Here is a 24,388-nt window from a genome sequence, read left to right as displayed (position 1 = left end):
ATTGTTTACAATTGTCAACCCCAGTCCATCACCGGCATCTCCACATCATCCCTACATTACAACAGTGACTACACATAAAAAGTACTTCATTGGCTGTGAAGTGCTTCGGGACAACCTGAGGTCATGAAGGGTGCTACATAAATGCAAGTTTTTCCTTAAGTCCACACTGATCAGTTGCACCAGCTACATTATGGGGAGGACCCCAAATTAACATAAAAGCTGGGTTCTTACTGAGCCTTGCTCACAGATCCAGTCATCACTAATGGTGGGGGGAGGAAGTTATTACAGAACCACAAGTTTACATAGGCAATTTCCATTATAAATGTTGACATAGGAATTTATAATGGGTGCACAGACATAAGATTTTTTTTATATATAAAGTGAGAAATAGAAGAATGACTGCTTACTGTGCACTGAAGCTTGCTCTCAAGGGAGCCGTTGGACATGTAGCGATAAATGAGGCAGTAAAAGCCATTTTCGGCACAGCAGCCTTCTAGGGCCAAAATGTTAGAGTGTCTATACCTGAGGAAGAATAGGAAAAATCAAACTCAAAAACTTTAATTAAAGGAGGGAAAGATATTTCATCAGAAACTTATCATTGCTCCAGCTTTCGCAGCAGCAAATCACACCCCACACATCCTTCTCTCGACTGCAAATCCTAGTAGGTGTGTTTTTTTCTACTTTGTACACCTAATTGTGAAAAGCAGCAGTGAAGGCAAAGGTTCTTCTATTGTTCTTATAAAATGGATTGCTATTTTGGGTTATACTTGAGCTAGAACAGGTTGGGCCACAGTGCAAGAGAACACTAAATAATTGGAATTCAGGATACAGGTTGGCACCACTTCATTCTTAAGATGGTGAACTTCCAATCTGAATAGCGGCAATAGGGGAAAAGTGACAGATGCCAGGCCTGTGCTCACAAGGAAAGAGGGAAAACTGGTGAATCAACCCAAGTACTTTTCAGTGGCTATTTAGGGCGTAGCATTGACAGAGAGCTGAGAGCAGGTCACCAGCTTCTTGGTTGGGTGTAAAAAGATCGAGAGGGGAAACTGGAAATAAGACTTGGGGTTGAACTTGGTCTCCGCCAGTAGCACAAAAGTGGTGAAGACCAATTTCATCCCCATGAATACCTTGCCCCCTTTAAGCTTTTTATATTTCAGCTTGAAATATTGAGAAAACAATAGAGCAAAGTACAAATCTGTAACAATTTCAATAATACCCCAATATCAGTCAGTCTGACATATTCAATAGCACAGCAAGTCACAAGGGTTCCTATAATTACCATTAATGTGGAATGATGGATACAAGTTCAGGGTTTACTGTTTTTACAATGTGCAGGGGGTTGGGTGGGTGCTGGAACCCCAGACTCCTCAGATCCACACAACTCCTTTCAAACCTGCAGAAGGTTCCACTAGAGGAGGCACACTGATTCTACCAAGAGTCAGGATTTTCCTTTTTGTTCCCACAAAACATAGTCTAAGGACGGAGACCTTTTTCTGAAGCAATTTAACTTGATTCACTTTGATAGTGTGCATCACTCTAGACTCTTTTAGACTCCAATGGCAGTCCTATCTATTGTCCCATGACCAGTTAGGCTGATGCTTAGTGAAGAGTAAGAGACTAGTAAGACAGCTACACCAGTGTATTTGTTTGGAGTTCCATGTTGAACATTCATGAATCTAATTTTCCTTTATGCCTGCAGCTGGACTCAAGAGGTGGAGCCATACTGGGGTGTAGTAGTCACAATGCTGGGCCATCAACTGTTACAACATTAGTTTGTTAATGGAGATGGAACTAACTGTTAAGCAGATTGCTGCCCACTTCTTCTCCACCATTGGGTGTTGCACTGCCTCCTCATTCCTCCTGCAGGTGGCCAGCACTCGACATATATGGAAAGAACAGAGATTGTTGGATTACACCTCCACTGAATGCCCATTAGGCCTACATTATCACAACAATTAACATGGCCTCAGCTATCCAAGACACTAAGGTTCCACTATTTGGTAGCTTATTTCCTACAGGATTTACAAACACAATTAAAATACAAGTATCAGGTTAACTTTGTGACGGCAAATTCAGGGGGATATCCATGACAAAAGGAGAGAGAGTTAATGTTTGATCAACATTGATCAGAATGTGAAAGTTTGTTTGCTACATTGACTGAAACAGCTCTGATCATCATGTCAGCCTCTCAACCACTAAAAGGAGATTGGCAACCTGGCCTTTGTTGGAGGAAAAGTGCAAAGAGAACAGAGACTCACCCATTCTCTGTGGAAATTACTATAGGCCGTATCACCGAGATGAATCTTTCAAAGAACACATTATCAGAGCACTTTTTTTTTTGCAAAGAAATCAAACCCTTTTTAAAAAAGAATTAAATAGGCTATCAGCCATTGTTTGGCTGATCAAGGTAAAGAGAGAGTCCTTGCAGAAATCCAGGCTGTCCAACATCATGGCCTAACTTTCAAACCTCATCAGATGATAGTAGGTCATGGAGCACCATCAGGCCCACCCTGTGAACCAAGTCTCATTTGAGTTTAGATTGGGCTGCAAAGATGTGCTAAATGCCCAGCAAACCCAACAAAACTCTATCGGAACATTCAATTGCCTCAGAGCAGATAACAAATTTAGAGAACCTTCACCTGACAATTAGAATCAGGTAACTTCTAGTTAGTTTCTTTTCCCCCTCTAGACCTGGCCCCAGAAGACTTCAGAACAATGTAAAAATGCTGTCATAGGTGGAGGTGGAGGAAAAGAGGAGCCCATCCAACATATGGTAGGATGATATATATTTTAAGGGTCTCCCAAATTTCCCCTTGTTGCCAGAGGAAGACACAACCTGTGTTTGGCAGGGTAAAGTAGCACAAGATCAATGACGAACCCCAGTATTAATAGATGAAAAGAAATGTTTACTATGTAACAACAATGAAAGTATTGAAAAAGCACTGGTGGAAGGTTAAACATTGTCACACTGCAGAGGAGCAGATGAGATATCAGACAACATGACCCCACAGGACCCTAAACACAGATGCATGAACTGACTTTAGGAGCAAACTTCCTGAAACATTTCTTCTAGATAATGAGACACTATACTTTTATTTATACTTCTTAAACATATGGAGGTGATCAATAGGTGAGTACCCCTAGAGTTTCCTCTTTAATTCTAAATACTGTTAAACCTATTGAGCGTGGCCTAGGTAGGGAACTCCCTCTTCATTCTTCCTGCTTCTCTGTGGGCACCTCCTGATCCATATGCATCATATCTCTTTTGATAACCCAGCTGAAATCAGGGAGTCAGTGGGTGCGAATTGTAGCCATAAACCACGTTGCACACAATGCATCACATCATGGGGTACCTCCTGGTGGCATTTTCTCATCATGAAAACATCACAAGACACACAGGGAGCTTTTTCCCTTCGTTGAGGGTTCTATAACAAGGGGACATAGATTCAAGGTAAAAGGCGGGAGGTTTAGAGGGGATTTTAGAAAGAACTTTTTCACCCAGAGGGTGGTTGGAGTCTGGAACTCACTGTCTGAAAGGGTTGTGGAGGCAGGAACCCTCACAACATTCAAGAAGCATTTGGATGAGCACTTGAAATGCCATAGCATACAAGGCTACGGACCAAATGCTGGAATATGGGATTAGAGTAGACAGGGCTGATGGCCGGTGCGGACACGATGGGCCGAAGGGCCTCTATCCGTGCTGTTTAACTCTATGACTCTATGACTCTAGGGATCTGGGCATATAATAGCAATATACTTACTGGTAGAGACACTTGACCTCTTTGCGGAAAAAATCCTGCGTGATTTTCAAGTTAACGTCATCAATCTGCAAAAAAGAATTCAAACGTGAGACACAAGGGAAGAAAAACAGCACAATTTACAAAATATAGATGATTCTGTACAGCACCCCTCAACAATAATTACGCGAATGCATAGAAAAACCCAAGGCACATTGGAGACACCAAAAAACAGACACCGAGCCAAAGAAGGAAAGATTAGTGGGATGACCAAAAGTTTGGTTGAAGAGATGGATCTTAAAGGAGGAGGCGTTTAGGGAATGAATTCCAGAGCATGGGGCCTAGGTGAATAAAGGCACAACCACCAAATTGCAGGGCAAAGGTGGGGGATGTACAAAGTCAGAGGCAGAGAGAGTTCAGGGAGTTTGCAGTGCTGGAGGGAATAACAGAAACAGGGAGGTCCAAAGCCATGGGGGGATTTAAACACAGGGATATGAATTTTAAATCTGAGGTGTGTTTGGGGACCAGGAACCAATGTAGGTCCGAAGCGAGAACAGGGTAATGGATGAGCAGGACTTGGTACAAAATAGGACAATGGCAGCAGAGCTTTGGGTAACTTTATGGAAGATGGGAGCCTATCCAGAAGAAAATTGGAATAGTCAAGTATGAAGGTGACAAAGGCACATATGAGGGTTTCAGTAGCAGACGGCCTGAGATAGGGGTGGAGGTGGGCAATGTTACAGAGGTGGAAGTTATAAGGATATGGGGTCGGAAGCTTAACTCAGTCGAACAGGATGCCGAGGCTGGTTCAGCCTGAAGTAGTAGGCAGAGAAGGGGATGGAGTTGGTGGCCCAGAATTTGCTGGAGAGTGGCATCTTGTGGTATGTCCCATTAGTTAGACATTTTCCCCCACCCTTCAGCTCGAAATTTTTTGCCCTGTATGTTGCTGGAAGTGCGAGCTGACAACGGCATAACAAGGGCAACGGGGCATCTGGGACTTTGGTCAACGACGGGACCAACAGTTGTTAACCAATGAGATTTAAACATTGAGAAAGAAACTGAGGAACGATGGAAAAAATCTCTAACAACTGTTTACTATCTGTAAGAATGAGACTCCACAGTTTAAATTATTCCCTTTCTGGCCCGGAGAGGTTGATTGGCATTGCAGGAACATAAATCCGGTCATTAAAAAGGTACTTACGCTGTTACGTACTAGCCCTATCTTTCTACGGAGACTTTAATTGGCAATTAATGTGCAAATGCAGTTACTTCATGAAACTCATGGGGAGGTTGAGGGTGACTGGCCGTTTTCACGAGGCTAACTGCGGAGCAGCACAAATCGTGCAGCAACTTGTGGCGATTCGCAATTTGCGGGGTATCTCTTCCTTGCCACAAGTTGCTTGGACGATTTGCACATTAATAATGGCAAGCGCTATTAAATTCACCGTTATTTTGGCAGCAAATTCTGGGCCAATGGCTTTGGTCTTCCCAGAGCTTAACTAGAGGAAATTATAGCTCATCCAAGACTGGATGTTGGACAAGCAGTTTGACAGTACAGAGGCAGTGAAGGTTTACGAGGAGACAGACTCCAGTTATCCCTCCTGATAACGGACTTTTCAGGCCAGGTCTGCCAAATGATTTCCCTTGTGCTGGTCCCACAAGTCTGGCTGTCTATGTTGTGACTGTGCCTACGGCTTCCCAGTAGCAGCTTCCTGCTGCTCAAAATTCCGCTCCTGCCTGCCAACCAACTAGCACTTCCCACCAGAAGTTAAAATCAACCCTTTTTTCTGTCTGGCAGCAAGCATGCATATTTGCTATAACTACTGTATTTTGTAAAAGTCTTCTGACTGCTAAAACGTTGTACTAAAGAGGCCTGTGATTACCACATCCTTGTGGTATCTAAATATTTTTAAAATAGAGATATTAAGAAGCAAAAATATTTCGCAACCTATACACCTGGACAGAATCGTCACAGGAAACTATCTATGATTAGCACAAGTTGAAGAGACTTGCCTTCTTTAGCAGCTTTATGGCGTATTCAGTATTGAACCGGTGGCCTTTGTAGACATGGCCAAATGTTCCTGTGCCAATCTTATACCTCCCATTGAAGTTATCGGTGGCCTGCTTCAAGTCCTGCAAGGGCCAGATGCAGCTGAGTGTTGCAGGATGGTGATTAGTTTCCTGGAGAGGTCTGCTGCCAACTTCATCCTGAACAATGCAGATAGAACATACGGTAACATGTACAGGGATTGACATAGAGACGAACACAAGCAATGTACCACCAGGCACCAGTAGTGTATTACCGATCCCAGTGTGCATTGTATGCACCAATATGAATCAAGTGCTGGTTACACGTGACATTGTTCCTCCCACAGCATAGACAAAACAAGAATATGCTACTGTTTTGGGGTGAATGATCAGATAGAATGCCATATAGGGGGGAATGGGGGAAAGTTGCTCCCAAGGAAGAAAAAAGTAGAAAAATAAAGTTGTACACGATTGCAGGCATGTGGATAAATGATGATGCATTACAGTTTAAAAATGGAACAGAATTGGATCAGGATACTTTTCAGAGACTCCATAATTGTGCTTTTGATAAAATTAATCTGTGAGGTGACTACAACTATAGCCCTCAAAGGGCAATTTCTAAAAATACAGAGGCCTTCAAGGAGCTGCCATCCGATATATTATCAAGCTTTCCGTAGGTTGTAGATTCATAGTTGCTGTTATACAACCAAAACCACAAAAACAGATTTAGCTGATCATTGTCACTTGTGAGACTTGGCTGTGCACAAATTCGTTGTTGCATCTGCCTACGCAGCAATAGTGACTACACTTCAGAAAAGTACTGCATTGCCGGTGAAGCACTTTGAGAGCTCCTAAGGATTTCAACAGTGCCATATAAATGCAAGTCTTTCTTCTTACGCATAACGAACCCAGCTAGTTCGGTCTCCTTCTAATTCAGCTGGAGTGATGGGTGTAATACTGAAACTATTGTATCTCACACTATCGGGCAAAGCTAGGAAAATGTGGGCAGCCAGCAGATGGGCGGGAACACAGTGGCAACTGATTCTCAGGCCTCTTTTGCATGTTAAGATGATCCAGATAGGGAGTAGATTAAGCACACCACCTTTTCACCACTGGGACTTTGATTTGAATCCAACTCATACTGATGAATCAGTCCTCCTCCATGGAAGCACTGAGGGTAGCAAGGACACAGAATGTACTCTGGGTGGGGGACTTCAATGTCCATCACCAAGAGTGGCTCGGTAGCGCCCTTACTGACCGAGCTGGCCGAGTTCTGAAGGACATAGCTGCCAGACTGGGCCTGTGGCAGGTGGTGAGCGAACCAACATGAGGGAAAAACTTACTTGACCTCGTCCTCACCAATCTACCTGTCGCAAATGCATCTGTCCATGACAGTATTGGTAGGAGGGACCACCGCACAGTCCTCGTGGAGACGAAGTCCCATCTTCGCACTGAGGACACCATCCAACGTGTTGTGTGGCACTACCACTGTGCTAAATGAGATAGATTCAGAACAGATCTAGCAGCTCAAAACTGGGCATCCATGAGGCGCTGTGGGCCATCAGCAGCAGCAGAATTGTATTCCAGCACAATCTGTAACCTCATGGCCCGGCATATTCCTCACTCTACCATTACCAACAAGCCAGGGGATCAACCCTGGTTCAATGAGGAGTGTAAAAGAGCATGCCAGGAGCAGCACCAGGCCTGCCGAAAAATGAGGTGCCAACCTGGTGAAGCTACAACTCAGGACTACATGCAGCGGAAGCAACATGCTATAGACAGAGCTAAGCGATTCCACAACCAACAGAGGAGATCAAAGCTTTGCAGTCCTGCCGCATCCGGTCGTGAATGGTGGTGGACAATTAAACAACTAACGGGAGGAGGAGGCTCTGTAAACATCCCCATCCTCAATGATGGCGGAGTCCAGCACGTGAGTGCAAAAGACAAGGTTGAAGTGTCTGCAACCATCTTCAGCCAGAAGTGCCGAGTGGATGATCCATCTTGACCTCCTCCTGATATCCCCACCATCACAGAAGCCAGTCTTCAGCCAATTCGATTCACTCCACGTGATATCAAGAAACGGCTGAGTGTACTGGATACAGCAAAGGCTATGGGCCCCGACAACATCCCAACTGTAGTGCTGAAGACTTGTGCTCCAGAACTAGCTGCGCCTCTAGCCGAGCTGTTCCAGTACAACTACAACACTGGCATCCACCCGACAATGTGGAAAATTGCCCAGGTATGCCCTGTCCACAAAAAGCAGGACAAATCCAATCCAGCCAATTACCATCCCATCAGTCTACTCTCAATCATCAGCAAAGTGATGGACGGTGTCATCGACAGTGCTATCAAGCGGCACTTACCAATAACCTGCTCACCGATGCTCAGTTTGGGTTCCGCCAGGACCACTCGGCTCCAGACCTCATTACAGCCTTGGTCCATACATGGACAAAAGAGCTGAATTCCAGAGGTGAGGTGAGAGTGACTGCCCTTGACATCAAGGCAGCATTTGACGGAGTGTGGCACCAAGGAGCCCTAGTAAAATTGAAGTCAGTGGGAATCGGGGAAAACTCTCCAGTGACTGGAGTCATACCTAGCACAAAGGAAGATGGTAGTGGTTGATGGAGGCCAATCATCTCAGCCCCAGGACATTGCTGCAGGAGTTCCTCAGGGCAGTGTCCTAGGCCCAACTATCTTCAGCTGCTTCATCAATGACCTTCCCTCCATCATAAGGTCAGAAATGGGAATGTTCACTGATGATTGCACAGTGTTCAGTTCCATTCGCAACCCCTCAAATGAAGCAGTCCAAGCCCGCATGCAGCAAGACCTGGACAACATCCGGGTTTGGGCTGATAAGTGGCAAGTAACATTCGCGCCAGACAAGTGCCAGGCAATAACCATCTCCAACAAGAGAGCGTCTAACCACCTCCCCATGACATTCAACGACATTACCATCGCGGAATCCCCCACCATCCTGGGGGTCACCATTGACCAGAAACTTAACTGGACCAGCCATATAAATACTGTGGCTACAAGAACAGGTCAGAGGCCGGGTATTCTGCGACAAGTGACTCACCTCCTGACTCCCCAAAGCCTTTCCACCATCTACAAAGGCACAAGTCAGGAGTGTGATGGAATACTCTCCACTTGCCTGGATGAGTGCAGCTCCAACAACACTCAAGAAGCTCGACACCATCCAGGTCAAAGCAGACCGCTTGATTGGCACCCCATCCACTACCCTAAACATTCACTCCCTTCACCACCAGCGCACAGTGGCTGCAGTGTGTACCATCCACAGGATGCACCGCAGCAACTCGCCAAGGCTTCTTTGACAGCACCTCCCAAACCCGCGACCTCTACCACCTAGAAGGACAAGAGCAGCAGGTACATGGGAACAACACCACCTGCACGTTCCCCTCCAAGTCACACACCATCTCAACTTGGAAATATATCGCCGTTCCTTCATCGTCGCTGGGTCAAAATCCTGGAACTCCATTCCTAACGGCACTGTGGGAGAACCTTCACCACACGGACTGCAGCGGTTCAAGAAGACGGCTCACCACCACCTTCTCAAGGGCAATTAGGGATGGTCAATAAATGCCAGCCTCGCCAGCGACACCCACATCCCATGAACGAATAATAAAAAAAATTAAAATCTTCTCATAATTTGGTTCCTGGCTAATCGCTGATCCTCTTATCCTCGGTAAGAAGATGATCAGTGCCAAATAGATTTTATTCAGCTGGGTGCGCAGTGATCACTAATTACTGGAAGTGTTCAGCTAATATAATTGAAATGCCAATTGCACAGCCGCTGCTGTATAACTTTACCATCCCTGGTGATGGCATATCGCTTCTGTCACAGTCTGGCTTGAAAGTGGAGTTCAGGTAACTCGGAGGAGTTGATGGTCTAGGAAGTGGATCAAGCTGTTGCACTGAAGAAAATAAAAACAAATACCAGTCAGGAGAAAATAACTCAACAACCGAAACCCCATTTTAGGAGCTGTTGCCTATAATTCCACACCAATCTCTGACATAACCTACTCCATGTACTCTTAACAACTTCAGTGTTACTTGTGGGCAATATGTTAGTAGCTGCATGTGTGCAAAAGTATTTTTTAATATCTATTTCAAAGGCAGATTGATTTAGAGTGTGTTACAAGGCTGCAGAATGTCCTGGTAGGAGCGAGAGAATATTACAGATGTTTCTAGATATAGTTGGGCAAATTCTGGTTGGCTATAGCTTTCAGTGCTGCCTTTCTGTGTGACAGTGTAACTGTTAAATGTTTCAAGATTATTGCATGTGACTGGATTTATTCCATTTGATGTGTTTTGTGGGTGACAGAGCTATGCGTATGAAATGTGATTGGATACTGGATGATGAAACTTCTACCCATTGGAACAGCTTTACATCAACACACTGTGACTGGATTGTGCTGAACTATATGTGCTAATACTTTCCTCCCACTGGCCCATCTCACTAATAACTGCCCAGCTTTAGTAGTTACCATTGTTTATTGAATCCATTTTGAGTGTACAATCCAATACCGGACTAGTGGATGGTGGAGCTGGGTGGAACATCCCAGGAGTTTCTGGCAAAGGAATGTTTGAGCTAGCAGGCTGAGCAATGAAAGAAGCTGCAGGCTTCCCTGTTGAAAGACAATTTCCGTATTAATACCATAGCCGTGCTTAAAAACAATAAATCATTTACACTGACTCCGAATCTTGCCACACAGACACTGATAGGCATTAACCTATATTCTACCACTCAATATCCCCATTGTTAAAATGTTAAAGAAAATTTTGTATCGAGTGTGTATATAATAAAGGATACAGATTCAGTTAACATTTGAATGTCATACCAGCCATCAATAAATCCATTTGAACACTGAATTTCTGCAGCAATGTTTATAGCTAGCATTTTCCATAGAATAAACAATATTTACAATATTCTGTATGCAGACACAAGACATGGAACCAAATCCCTCCAGTTACTGGCTATCCTTCCGATAAGACCAGATATTAAAAACGCAAGGGGCCGGAAATAGTGGGAGGCTCACTCTGGAAGCACAATTTGGTACTCCTGACCGCCCACTGTGAAGAACATGGACTCTGTCCCAAACTGTAGGATGGGTCATCAGCATAGTTGCAGCCGACAGCCCAAGCCTGCAAGGATACATTAGCGTCACCCATCCTGATCTGCCAGTGGAAGGTGGAGTGGCCCACAGCCGCTGTGCTAGATGCTAAAATGCTCTCAGCAGCATCTGCAAGTGCACATATGGAAAGCCCCAGCTCATAGTACAAACTATGATGCAGCCACTGTGGGGCAGAAACCCAGTAGAAATGGGTCCCACCCCAGAATCCACCTCCCAAAATGCCAACCGCTCATTTTAAATTACAGACTCGGCAAAAACTATGAGTACATTTGGGGCCAAAAATACTCAAGGACAATCCATTTTGGGGGCTTTAAGAACACACATTTTTAGGAGCAGGAACAGGAAAATTCATCCTTTTCGTGGATCAATCCCACTTTCTCACCCATCAATCCCTTCGATCTCGAGAAAGAGATCAATTGTCTCTTGAACCCATTTATCCTGTCTGCTTCAGTGGCCTTTCCCGATAAACTATTTCATAAACTATATTACCTTATGGCCAAAAAACCGCTTCTACCTGACTTCCCTTCTTACTCCTAACATTTTTTAACTTGTGTCCCCTGATGTTTGGACGTTACCACATTGAACAATTTCTTCAGATCAATTTCCTTCATAATCTTACAGACTTTAACCTCTACAAACTCCCCTATTTTCCAAAGAATGCATAATCCTGAAGACCAAGTATTTTCAGTTCCTTTTTGCCCTAACTGGCGATTAGTGCAGCAGTTCTGACATATTTTTGTTGCTTAATGAAGCATGATGTAATCTCATAATTACCTCATTCTCTTAAAGCTTTTCCAACTGCTGGCTTAATTACCTGCCATCTCTAGTTTTGCTGGGGATGGTACATTTTGAATAATAGGGAGATAAAGGCCCCGATATTAATGGGGAGGCGGGAGATTATGCTCGTCGGGGTGGTTTAAACTCGTGGCCAAAATGTCGGTAAATGGAGAGAGAGTAAAATAAGCTGCAAATGCAGAAGATCTCACATCAAAACACAAAATGCTGGCAAAACATATTGGGCAGAGCTTTTAATTTCGGCGGGGGTGTAAAACGGGGGGTTGCATTCACTGGAAAGGAAAACTGGGTGGGTGCATATTGCGCTGCTAATTCACTACCACCAGTTTTACACCCTCGCCAAAGCTGAAAGTGCCACTCATTGGGTCCGCATGTCCTGTAAAGAGGACAGAACGGAGCCAGGGTTAACATTTGAAAAAATATGCCCCTGTGACAAAGGCGTCCGACTGGGGCACTTTGTTTTTGTTTCTGGGGGGGGGATCCAGTACCCACCATTTGGAGTTGGCAATAATCGTCTGATCTTCTGGCCTTTGGTGGCAGGCAGCACTATAGATGCACCCTTAGTGGTGCAGGCACCTGCCATTGGGATGCAGATGAAGGAACATTTCCCAGCCCCAAGAAATCCACCCGATATTGGGCCTCATTTACATCAGACTGGCGAGCTGCAGATGCCTACTTGGCATCCCTAGGCAGATTTTTTTTTTATTCGTTCATGGGATGTGGGCGTCGCTGGCGAGGCCGGCATTTATTGCCCACCCCCTAATTTCCCTCAAGAAGGTGGTGGTGAGCCGTCTTCTTGAACCGCTGCAGTCCGTGTGGTGACGGTTCTCCCATAGTGCTGTTAGGAAGGGAGTTCCAGGGTTTTGACCCAGCGACGATGAAGGAACGGCGATATATTTCCAAGTCGGGATGATGTGTGACTTTTGAGGGGAACGTGCAGGTGGTGTTGTTCCCATGTGCCTGCTGCTCTTGTCCTTCTAGGTGGTAGAGGTCGCGGGTTTGGGAGGTGCTGTCGAAGAAGCCTTGGCGAGTTGCTGCAGTGCATCCTGTGGATGGTACACACTGCAGCCACTGTGCGCCGGTGGTGAAGGGAGTGAATGTTTAGGGTGGTGGATGGGGTGCCAATCAAGCGGGCTGCTTTATCTTGGATGGTGTCGAGCTTCTTGAGTGTTGTTGGGAGCTGCACTCATCCAAGCAAGTGGAGAGTATTCCATCACACTCCTGACTTGTGCCTTGTAGATGGTGGAAAGGCTTTGGGGAGTCAGGAGGTGAGTCACTCGCTGCAGAATGTCGGCGAAGACCATTTGAATTTCGGGTCGCTGGTAGTTGCCTTTGGGTAGGTCTCGCAAGAGGGAGAGCGAGCGGAAGAGGATTCAAGGGAGGGGTCAGGAGAGGGGGCGAGGGGTGGCCGACAGCAGCCTGTGGTTTTATTTTTTAAAAAACTTATGTTTTTGGTGGCAGCCTGCTGCGGTCCCTTTAAGGACGCTGGTTAGGCTGAATGCAGCTGGTGGTGGGCCGGCTGCGTTCAGGACCATCCAATTTGGTAAAGGAGGCATCCAACAAATATTGGGACTCTTATTTGCATATGCAAAGGGCCTAGCCCCTTTTAGAGGCAGGAGCTCTGGATGCCTCTTTTGATGCCTATACCAATGTGGCGGGTGGCGTATTTTCGGCTCAGAATGTACAGGTGCATGCCGCTCACCGTATTGGACTGTTTTGCTGGAGGAAATTGTGGCTCATCCAAGACTGGGTGGTTGGATAAACAGCCTGATAACACGAAAGCAATGGAGGAGTTGAACTCCATACATGAAGGCCTGCTGAGACTCATGCTGGGAAGTTCCTTGATGGTTTTCCCGATCGGCCAGTGTAAATTTGACACAAGATCGGTGGAAATCCCGTTTACGTGGTTTCCCGCCGAAGTTACTGCAGCCGATTGGGAGAATCCCCCGAGGAAATTCCTAGCGTCACTGTCTAAGTTCACATATAAAGAACATCCGCATGATCAGGGTAACAGAGGGGTGCCAGCACCTTCAGGAGCGTACCCCGACAAGAGTCGACGCTTTCAGCATAAGCATGGAGAGAATTTGGGAACTTAACACAAAGATCTTTTCCCTTAAGCTTGAACCTGGCATTCCCTTTGCAGAACTGAATCAAACCTGCTTCACTATGTAGAGTTCTGCTAATCTCTTCCTGTTGCCACAATTAGAGTTCAACAATGAGTGGAACTAAGAGACCAAAGAAAACATCAATGTGTCATTTATCTTTGTTGGTGTATTATATTTTACACTTCCTCTTTTTTAATTAACAACGTACTGAGTTTGAGATTCAATACAGCTTCAACAACAATTCCGAAATAGACCCAAAAGACCACGCCTTAGATACGGGGGTGGTGCCAGAGGTCTGGACAATTGCAAATGTTACACTCTTGTTCAAAAAAGGGTGTAAGGATAAACCCGGCAACTACAGGCCAGTCCGTTTAACCTCGGTGGTGGGGAAGGTTTTGGAAACGATAATCCGGGACAAAATTAACAGTTACTTGGACAAGTGTGGATTAATAAAGAAAAGTCAGCACGGATTTGTTAAAGGCAAATCATGTTTAACTAATTTGATTGAGTTTTTTGATGAGGTGACACAGAGGGTTGATGAGGGCAATGCAGGTGTTTATGGACTTTCAAAAGGCGTTTGATAAGGTGCCACACAATGGGCTTGTCAGCAAAATTGAAGCCCATGGAATAAAAGGGGCAGTGGCAGCATAGATACAAAATTGGCTAAGTGACAGGAAACGGAGTAGTGGTGAATGGTTGTTTTTTGAACTGGAGGAAGATATACAGTGGTGTTCCCCAGGGGTCGGTACTAGAACTGCTGCTTTTTTTGATATATTAATGACTTGGACTTGGGTGTACAGGGCATAATTTCAAAATTTGCAGATGACACAAAACTCGGAAGTGTAGTGAACGGTGAGGAGGATAGTAATAGACTTCAAGAGGACATGGACAGGCTGGTGGAATGGGCGGACGCATGGCAGATGAAATTTAACGCAGAGAAGTGCGAAGTGATACATTTTGGCAAGAAGAACGAAAAGAGGCAATATAAACTAAATGGTACAATTCTAAAGGGGATGCAGGAACAGAGAGACCTGGGGGTACATGTGCACAAATCTATGAAGGTGGCAGGACAGGTTAAGAAAGCGATTAAAAAAGCATTTGGGATCCTGGGCTTTATAAATAGAGGCATAGAGTACAAAAGCAAGGAGGTTATGATGAACCTTTATAAAACACTGGTCCGGCCACAACTGGAGTATTGTGTCCAATTCTGGGCATCGCTCTTTAGGAAGGATGTGACGGCCTTAGAGAGGGTGCAGAAAAGATTTACTAGAATGGTTCCAGGGATGAAGGACTTCAGTTAGTGGATAGACTGAAGAAGCAGGGGTTGTTCTCCATTAGAGTAGAGAAGGTTAAGAGGAGATTTGATAGAAATGTTCAAAATCATGAAGGTTTTAGATAAAGTGAATAAAGAGAAACTTCCCATTGGGAAGGGTCGAGAACCTGAGGACACAGATTTAAGGCGATTGGCAAAAGAACCAAAGGCGACATGAGGTAAAACATTTTGACGCAGCGAGTAGTCATAATCTGGAATGCGCTGCCTGAAAGGGTGGTGGAAGCAGATTCAATCATGGCTTTCAAAAAGGAATTGGATAAATACTTGAAGGGAAAAAATTTGCAGGGCTACGGGGAAAGGGCGGGGGAATGGGACTAACTGGATTGTCCTAACAAAGAGCCACATCAGGCTCGATGGGCCAAATGTCCTCCTTCTGTGTTGCAACCATTCTATGATTCTAAGAGGTGTATCCAGCCAAACAGGACGGACATCTATGACTGTCTTTCAAAAAAAACAGTGGGTGAACTTTTTAGTATGTTTTAGATAAATTTATACTCATTGAATTTTCGATCTCGAGCTGTGGGATGCCAGGTTTGGCGAAAGAGTAAATTTTCTACTTTTCAGTCAGCATTGAACACTCTTGTGTGTAGTACAACCCAAACCATTCTCTAATCTGCCCGTTGAGCACTCAAGGTCATTGGACTGGGGGGTCCAATTTGCAGCCCAAAGGTCACACATGGCCTTGACTATTCCGTCCTAATTGTGCTTATATCAGCAACAAGATTTATGCAAATTAATGGGATGTGGATTACACTTTATATGTGACCCCCTGAGGCTCCATGTTATGCACTAAGTGGCCCATGAAGACAACATTTGGACTCCATTGAGGTACAGCATAGGTTAAGATGCAGAGTGAAGCAACCTTTACACTGCCCAAATATCAGTCCTTAACCTCAGCTACAGTAGAGCACTGTCTACTGTATCAGGCTGGTATTTTGATTTCCTGCATTTGTCCTTCTGCCCTCTCTGACAATGCATTACTTTACAGCAGATGGCAGTCCTGACTTTGCTGGAAGTGCAGTGAGGCAAATTAGGCAGTCTTACTGCTTCCCGAGGAGCCTACACCCACCTCAAGAGGGGGCTGCCTTGAGTTGTTCAGTGGCATCAGCATGAACACTTTTTCCAGCAATACAGCCTGCAATTTTGTCTGGGCATGGACATGCTGAGAATTCTGTCTGCCTGTGCATATTACAAACACTCGTCACTTGCTTCTCCAGCCATCAGGGAAGGTCTGCAAATTAAAATGAAAGTTAGGATGTTCAAACCACTGTGCAGGCGCTGTTTGTCTGCTGGTAGCAGGGCTGTGGAACCAAACCCCACGGGGTGAATTTGAAAGCACTGCCAAGCAAGGCTATTATAGAACCAGTAGAGTAGAAATGACCCTGAAATATAAATTCACATGAGATGGCCAGTTTAGGGGCCGTTTTGTGCTGTGGTACCACACCTGCCAGAAACTGGGTTGAAAATGCCAAAGTCATTTCACATAGGATCCTTAAAGTTACCAGAGAGAGAGCAGACTTTCACTGCATAAGTTTGGCTGGATTCAAACTCCGATATCCTGAGGCGAAAGGGCAATGTATACCCAGTCCCCCAAGTCTGCATTCTTCAGGGTAATACATAACACCATACTAAGATCCAAATTTATATTGCTCCCTCCACAGTGTTACCATCCGTTACAGTGTGCTGATTTTCAATAAATGGGCTTCATGGTGATACTGACTAAAGCCGATGTACTTGTGATGCAATAACATGTAAAAAAATCTGTCAGAATAAAGGAAATGGAAGTCAGTTTAGATACTAATCTTTGCAGATCGTAATCGGCACTTAAACCATGCCAGCACCTTCCGCACCGCAAGATTTATGTTACTGTTCTGAATTCATTTCTATACTTTTTGTAAGTAATATAAGAAATTAAAGAGTGAGGTTTTCTGCATCCACTATTTGTAGTTTTAAAAAGTCATCTAGTGTTCGTATAAACAACACCTTGTACTTATGTAGCATCTTTTAATGTAGTAAATGTTTCAAAGTGCTTCGCGAGAGAAATGGATGTTAAATGGTCATAGAAAAGTTAGAGCAGATGATCAAATTACATTTTCAAACAGGTAATCATAAGACTTTTGAAGATGTGGAGAGAGGTAGCAAAGTAGAAGGGGTTTAGGGAGAGTCTCAGTGAGTGGAGCTGAGCTGGCCAAATGTTCTGCCGCCGTTGGTGGAGCAGAGGGAGGGAGGGGTTGCACAGGACGTGGGAGTCAGAGAACTGAATGGTACAAGTTGGAACGTAAGGCTGCAGAAAGTTGTAGTGTAGTTCTGAACAGTGAACAGAGGAAATCATTCCCCTTTGACTGTCATGGTTAGCCAGCCACCTGATGAGCTAACTTGTTGAGGCAAGTGGCTCAAGTTCACTCTTGGTTTAGATTGTTGATTTCCTCAAAACATTTTTTTTTCCCTTTTTATGAAAGTTATTTTCTTATTTTCGCCTTTTTCCTTCCACCCCGTACAGCTCCTAGCTTCCAGGATGCAGACCTGTACGAAAAAGCAGGTTACTGACCAAGGGCAGACCATGTGGATAAGGTTAGAGGTAAGTGAGATCTTCCATGGCACTCTAAACTCAGGAAATAAATAAACAAATAAATCTATCCAATTCATTTTATAGTGTTGCTCTGTAGGCAATAAGTCGCCCATTCCTCTTTCAGGTAACAAGAGAGTTTTAATTTATATTTGCCCCTCTAATTTTTCCCCTTTCTCCTTTCCTGAAAGAGGTTACTCATGCCCAAGTGCACAGTAAATGCCAGCAGGCTTTTGGACCATGTGAGCTACCATAGCTGATCCCGATCCTATCTTTCCCAGGCACTTTCACAAGTGTATTTCTAAACTGCGTCATTGGGTAGTAATTAGGAGTTTGAGCCTTGGCTGATTAATTTGCCTCTTAGCCCAAGGACACTAATCCCATTATACTGACTCTACTGCTTCTCCAGCTCAAATCTGTGAACTCAGCACAGTCTGGAGATTGAACTTGCACATTACTGGTCTTTATGGCTTACTAAGCCATGGGGAGAACTCGTTGCTGATTTTTTAACTAGTTGCAGCTTATGTGGCACCCTTAATAGAACAGAGGGAAATGGAAACAGAGCAAGAAAGAGAGAGAAACACAAAGACATTGACGATCAGAGAGAAAAGGACACACTTGAAGACAAACACAGAGGTGTGCGCGTACATACACACACACGGAAGAAAAAGAAAAGCAGACAGAAAGACAGAGCAATAGAAAGTTTTTGGTCTTTGTGAGAAAATCCCTTGTTGGGTGGCCATAGCGGTCTTCCTCACAGGATATTGTCACTGCTGCTCTATTGGCTAGTAGGTATTGACTTTGCATGATGGGATTAATTTCCCTGAGGTTCTCTACATCAGTATTCACTTACCAACCAAGCCCCTATCCCAGTAAAACTCAGCCCTGGATTAAAATGCAAGACACAAGTGAACCTGAGGCAGTTTCCACTCAGCATTCCAGCCTGCTGCTATTTTTGTATTTTTTTTTTGTCAATTTCCTCCCCTCCATTCCTTTCCCGAAGGCATTAGCTCCTGATGGTGTACATTTCCTTAGGTGGTAGTCTGATGTTGATGTGAGATCCCAGATTGTGGATGTCAGCAGAGCAACTGAAGCTGTCCCGTGCTCACTAGAGGTCTGCACACATCCCCTTTTAGCAATCAGGAGTAGGAACTCTAGGTGATTTTTATTTTCCTCTCCATCACTGCCCAAGATCAGCTAACACAGCACAGACCAGGGATAAAGCCTGGGATCTTTCTGCTCTGTATGGCTCAGCTACTGACTGAAAAAACTCTTTAAACCAGTAGGTGAGCCCCAATATCACTCCTTCTTTATAATCCAGTAAGACTATTAGATACGTGAGCCAATTTTATGAACCTGCATTAATGGCAAGGAGCCGTGTCTGCCATCTGCATGTTTTGGGAAATTGGAGGTGTGTTTCCTACGATTTTAGTTATATAGATTATTGTGTTGTAACTAGTGTACAAAACTTTTCTTCCCCTTTTTTCATAATCTCTGCAATTGTATATTCGTTGAAAAAAAAATTCCTGTTTGCAAATAATATCACACTGAGGCTCTGTCACAGTTTGCATTCCCAACACGTGAATTGTGGGTGCGATATTTTGGTTCAAATGGCAAAATAAGAGGCAAGAGTTAATAAGTTGCCCTAAATAGCAGTTTAAGAAAATATTTATGAGCTACAGTTTGGTAATAAATGTGGAACCACTCCAATACAGTTCATACAAAATCAGTGGGCGGTGACAAGCTTGCCGTTCACAAGTTTCAATAACTAGGACACTGCAAGATGTTTTGCAATCACTGCTTTGCTAGCAAAACTGGGGACAGGGTTGGGGAACTTAGCCTTCTAGTTTGTCAACAAAATCCAGTGCTGCATTTCTATTGCCGCCTCTAAGGCAGCTGTGTAACACAAGGGCCTTTACACTCGTCTTTTAATTCAGTTTCTGGGAGCACAGTGTCAGTGAGCTCGCTCCCATTGTCCATGAACCTACTCCCAGCGTTTAGGCTGCAAAATCCATTTTCCATAGACTGGTACCAGTTTTAAGAACATAAACCATAAGAAATAGGAGCAGGATTAGGCCAATCGGCCCCTCGAGCCTGCTCCACCATTCAATAAGATCATGGCTGATCTGATCCTAACCTCAAATCTAAAGAACACAAGAAGTAGGAGCAGGACCCGGCCACTCAGCCCCTGGGCCCGCTCCTCCACCCACAGGGCCTTGACCGATCCGAACTCAGCTTCATGTCCAATTTCCTGCCCGCTCCCCGTAACCCCTAATTCCCTTTACTTCGAGGAAACTGTCTATTTCTGTTTTAAATTTATTTAATGATGTAGCTTCCACAGCTTCCCGGGGCAGCAAATTCCACAGACCTACTACCCTCTGAGTGAAGAAGTTTCTCCTCATCTCAGTTTTGAAAGAGCAGCCCCTTATTCTAAGATTATGCCCCCTAGTTCTAGTTTCACCCATCCTTGGGAACATCCTTACCGCATCCACCCGATCAAGCCCCTTCACAATCTTATATGTTTCAATAAGATCGCCTCTCATTCTTCTGAACTCCAATGAGTAGAGTCCCAATCTGCTCAACCTCTCCTCATATGTCCGCCCCCTCATCCCTATGTATGGGATTAACCGAGTGAACCTTCTTTGTACTGCCTCGAGAGCAAGTATGTCTTTTCTTAAGTATGGACACCAAAACTGTATGCAGTTTTACCTGGGTCTACAGCATAAATGCCAGGAGACAGTTCCTGAACGCCAGAGTCCCGAATTAAAAGAACCGTATAAAAACAGACGAGTCCAACAAGGAAAGAAACACCACTTAATTTAGTTCTGGGAAATGAACTAGGGCAAATAACTGATGAGAGTAGGAGAAAAATTGGGTAATAGTGACCATATAATTGTTAGGATCAATGTCATAATAGAAAACAATAATGAAGGGTCAAGGATAAGGGTGCTAGACTGGGAAAAGGCAAAGTTCAGTGAGATAAAAGGGGATCTGTTTCAAATTAACTGGGCAGAAAAGTTAGCAAACAGGTTGACAGATCATCCATGTGAAATCCTCAAATACGAGATGCATAGAATGCAAAATAAATATATTCCTATAAGGTGAAAAGGGAGAGCATCAAAGTACAGAGTGCTGTGGATAAATAGAGAGATTAGAACTAAACTGAAACTTAAAAGGGGGGCATATGATAAAGTTAGGGCTAACAATACTAAAGATAACCATGAGGAACATAGAACGTGTCGTAGGGAGGTAAAAAGATAGGGGCTGGAAGGGCTAAAAGGAAAATTAATAAAGATTAGGACAAAGTATAAAAGGAAATCGTACTGTAATTTATAAGCATACAAAAATTAAAAGAATAGTTAGAGAGGGTAGGACCACTCAGGGATGAAGGAGGAAGTCTAATTGTGGAGACTGAAAGTATAGCAGAGATATTTTGCATCGGTTTTTTACAAATGATGGTGGAAGTGAGAACAATTAGGGTGCTACAGGAAGATACAGAACAATTGTTAGAGATAAATGTAGAAAAGGAATTGATTCTGAAAAAATTAGCAGAACTCAAGGTGAATAAGTCACCAAGTCCTGATGGCTGCGCCCTAGGCTGTTTAAAGGAGTCAGAGAGGAGATAGCAGAGGTTCTGGCCACAGTTTTTATTTACTTTTTTAAAAAATGAAATTGGAATTGGGACTGGAGAGTAGCCGATGTAACATCTTTGTTCAAGAACAGAGTGAAAGATAAACCGAGTAACTATAGCCCAGTTAGCCTAATGTTAATTGTGGCCAAAATCTTAGAATCCAACATTCGAGAAAAATAAGTGTCCATTTAGAAAGGAATGGGTTTACCAAGGACTGCCAGCACAGATTTCTTAAAGGCAAGTTATTTTTGACAAATTTAGAGAATGGAGTAAATGTTGTGTATATGGATTTTTAGAAGGGGTTCAATAAGGTGACTCAAAAGAAGCTTGCTAGAAAAATCCAGGCATATGGTATAAGTGGAAATGTAGCGGCATGGTTAGAAAGTTGGTGGATGGACAGGAAACAAACTATTAAGGTAAATGGTTGTTGCTCGGACTGGAGAAGAGTTGGATGTGGTATACCTCAGGGGTTAATACTATATCCGCTTTTGTTCTCAGTATATACAGTGATTTGGATTTCAGTATTGAGAACACGATTGTGAAAATTGCTGGTGACACTAAATTAGATTTGAGGGGAATTGTACAAGATTTCATGCAGACAGACAGGTTAGTGGAATGGGCAGACAAGTGGCAGATGCAATTTAATGTAGATAATTGTGAGATAATACATTTTGGGAGAAAAACAAGGAATGGGAGTATATACTTGGTGGAAAGACACTGTAGGGCTTGGATGAACAGAGACCTATGGTTCCAAATACATAATTCCCCAAAAGTACAAGTGTAGGTAGATAAAGCTATAAAAAAAGGCCAATAGAATTTGGTTTTTTTTAAATAGGAGCATAAAGTACAAGAGTAAAGAAGTAATGATGAATTTGCACAATGTTTAGGCCACAGTTAGAGTACTGTGTGCAGTTTTGGGCACCCCATTATATAAACAGCATTAATGCCTAACAAAACCTAAAACTCAAGGGGCATGATTTTTACCTGGAGCCAGGAACTCAGTGGATGGGTAATCGCGTGGGAAACCCGGAAGTGAAATGAGTGCGTTGGAATCTGCAATTGCAACTAAATTAAGGCACTTAATTTTCCTTCCGGGATTCGCGTCTCCAAGCTGCACAGTGGGCATACCGCGCACCCGCATGATGCGATCTGAAGTCCACTACTTAAAGGGCCAATGCAAAAATGGATTTTGGAGGAGAGAGGAGGAAGTGAAGCGATGGATTCAAAGAGAGCAAAGGCAGAATCCAGGTTCACGGATGCTTCATTTGAAATACTGCTGGGCACAATGAGAACCAGGAGGGAGGTCATCTACCCAAGTGATTGGACAAAGAAACCTGGTTCTGCCACCAAGAAGGTGTGGTTGGAGGTGGCAGAAGAGGTCAGCAGCAGAAGCACTGTGCCCAGATCTTGGCTGCAGTGCAGGAAGCGTTTTATTGACCTAACCAGGTCAAGAACATTGAGTACATTTGCTGATTCACCCAGATCCTGTGTTGTGCGAGACCCACCCACTCACTCTGTGTTGCCACGTCTACTCCATCACATCACTCTTCACCCCCACTTAAGTTTCAGCAGCAACCATCCTTCACTTTCTATGCACTTCCTCACCTCCCCATTTATGCACCCACCACTGCCACACACCCCAATCCTGACACAATGTGATGCATCTGTCTGATAGGCACCTTCCAATGCATCGTTTCGTGGTTAGCCTCACCCAAAGCAATGCATCCGTCGGGTGAATACGTCACCTTCAGTCTCTTACATGTCTGTTCTTTCTCCCCTAATAGAAGAGAGCACAAAATTCAAGAGAGAGGACGAGGACTGGAGGTGGACCAACACAAATAGTCCATCTGTAGAGGAGAAGGCCATGGAGATAAGTCGGACTGTTGCATGCGTATCCATTTGAGATGGAGAGACTGGCAACCCGCAGATGGCTGGTGATAGAACTTTAACATCTTTCACACACATGATGAATTGATTTTATCAATGATCGAACTGTTCCAGACCTCAGTATGGTCAGTTGAAAGATTGTCACTTTTCCGATGAATAATTAATATCGGCTTCTGTTGTCTTCCAGATCCTTCAAGAGGAAAGTGCCAAATAGAAGAAAGCGATTCCTCAGAGGATCTCATTCCCTCTGAGGGTGCACTGTCGCATGACACACAGCCATGCATTAGCGCAGATACCAGCACTTTGGTGGGTCCTGTTAGACAGTTGGTTGGGTTGTCATCTGGTGATGCACCACTCACAAGTGAGCACGAGCAGACACTGGTGGCAGGGGCAGCTGTGGAGAGTCCGCGTCGGAGGGCGCACTCCTCTCCAAGCTCTGCTCAGCTGGACACAGATGCTGAACCCAGGGGGCCATCATTGAGAATGCTAGAGGTAAAGCTGCTCCTTTGCGAGGTATTGGAAAACGTGCCACGCACAAGCTCCACAATAGCGGGGAGGATGGAGGATCGTTAGTGGATTGGTGGTGCAGGTAAGTGTGGGAATGTCTGCGATGGAGAGAATGGCAGCCTCCATTGAGCTTCAAGCACGGCTCTCAAATGAATCCACGCAGGCGATGACAATGGCCATGCGGATCTGGATGTCAACATATCTTCCGCCTTAAACAGTCGGACAGATACTTTAGCCGTGGCCTTACAATGCGGCACATCTCCTCACCAACGTGCTGGCCAGCAGAGTGGTGGGAGTGATGTTGCGCTGGCCCGGGAGACGGATAATGGCAAAAGGGGACATGAAAGTGGGGACTCCACTCAGATCACTCTCACGTCTCACCCGTTGCCCCTTCCTCAACCAGTACCTGCAATGCTGCCTCCTCTCCCGATGGCCGAGTCTGCCCCTGTGCAGGTGCAGGTGCAGCTGTCTTTGGCGGGGCCTTCACGGGCCCCAAATGCCAGAGGTTGTAGGCCGAGAGCATCTCAGCAGTCAAGGCAGGGATCTGAGCAACCTGCCAATACCTCTGCTGAAGCCACAGGGGATGCACCATGTAGCAGCGGTAGGAAGAGAAAGGCTAAGCAATTGTAGTTCACCAAGGGTA

At 44.6% G+C, this 24,388-nt stretch overlaps 1 protein-coding gene across 2 annotated transcripts in view; it reads right to left on the bottom strand.

Moving 5' to 3' along the window:
• LOC137334294 (interleukin-1 receptor-associated kinase-like 2) overlaps positions 1-24,388 on the bottom strand; it is a 78,120-nt gene that overhangs the window by 28,437 nt on the left and 25,295 nt on the right. For both annotated transcript variants that reach the window (XM_067998967.1, XM_067998968.1), the window contains exons 3-7: positions 10,274-10,414; positions 9,597-9,700; positions 5,754-5,948; positions 3,765-3,829; positions 408-522 (exon numbers count right to left, since the gene is read on the bottom strand). In XM_067998967.1, the coding sequence (XP_067855068.1) occupies positions 408-522; positions 3,765-3,829; positions 5,754-5,948; positions 9,597-9,700; positions 10,274-10,414 (620 nt within the window). The remainder of the gene's footprint in view (positions 1-407; positions 523-3,764; positions 3,830-5,753; positions 5,949-9,596; positions 9,701-10,273; positions 10,415-24,388) is intronic.

This window comes from Heptranchias perlo, chromosome 17, assembly GCF_035084215.1.
Source record: "Heptranchias perlo isolate sHepPer1 chromosome 17, sHepPer1.hap1, whole genome shotgun sequence".
In the NCBI taxonomy this organism is placed as follows: Eukaryota; Metazoa; Chordata; class Chondrichthyes; order Hexanchiformes; family Hexanchidae; genus Heptranchias; species Heptranchias perlo.
The sequence above is the reverse complement of the archived record's forward strand: the minus strand, read 5'-3'. Positions and strand labels throughout refer to the sequence as shown.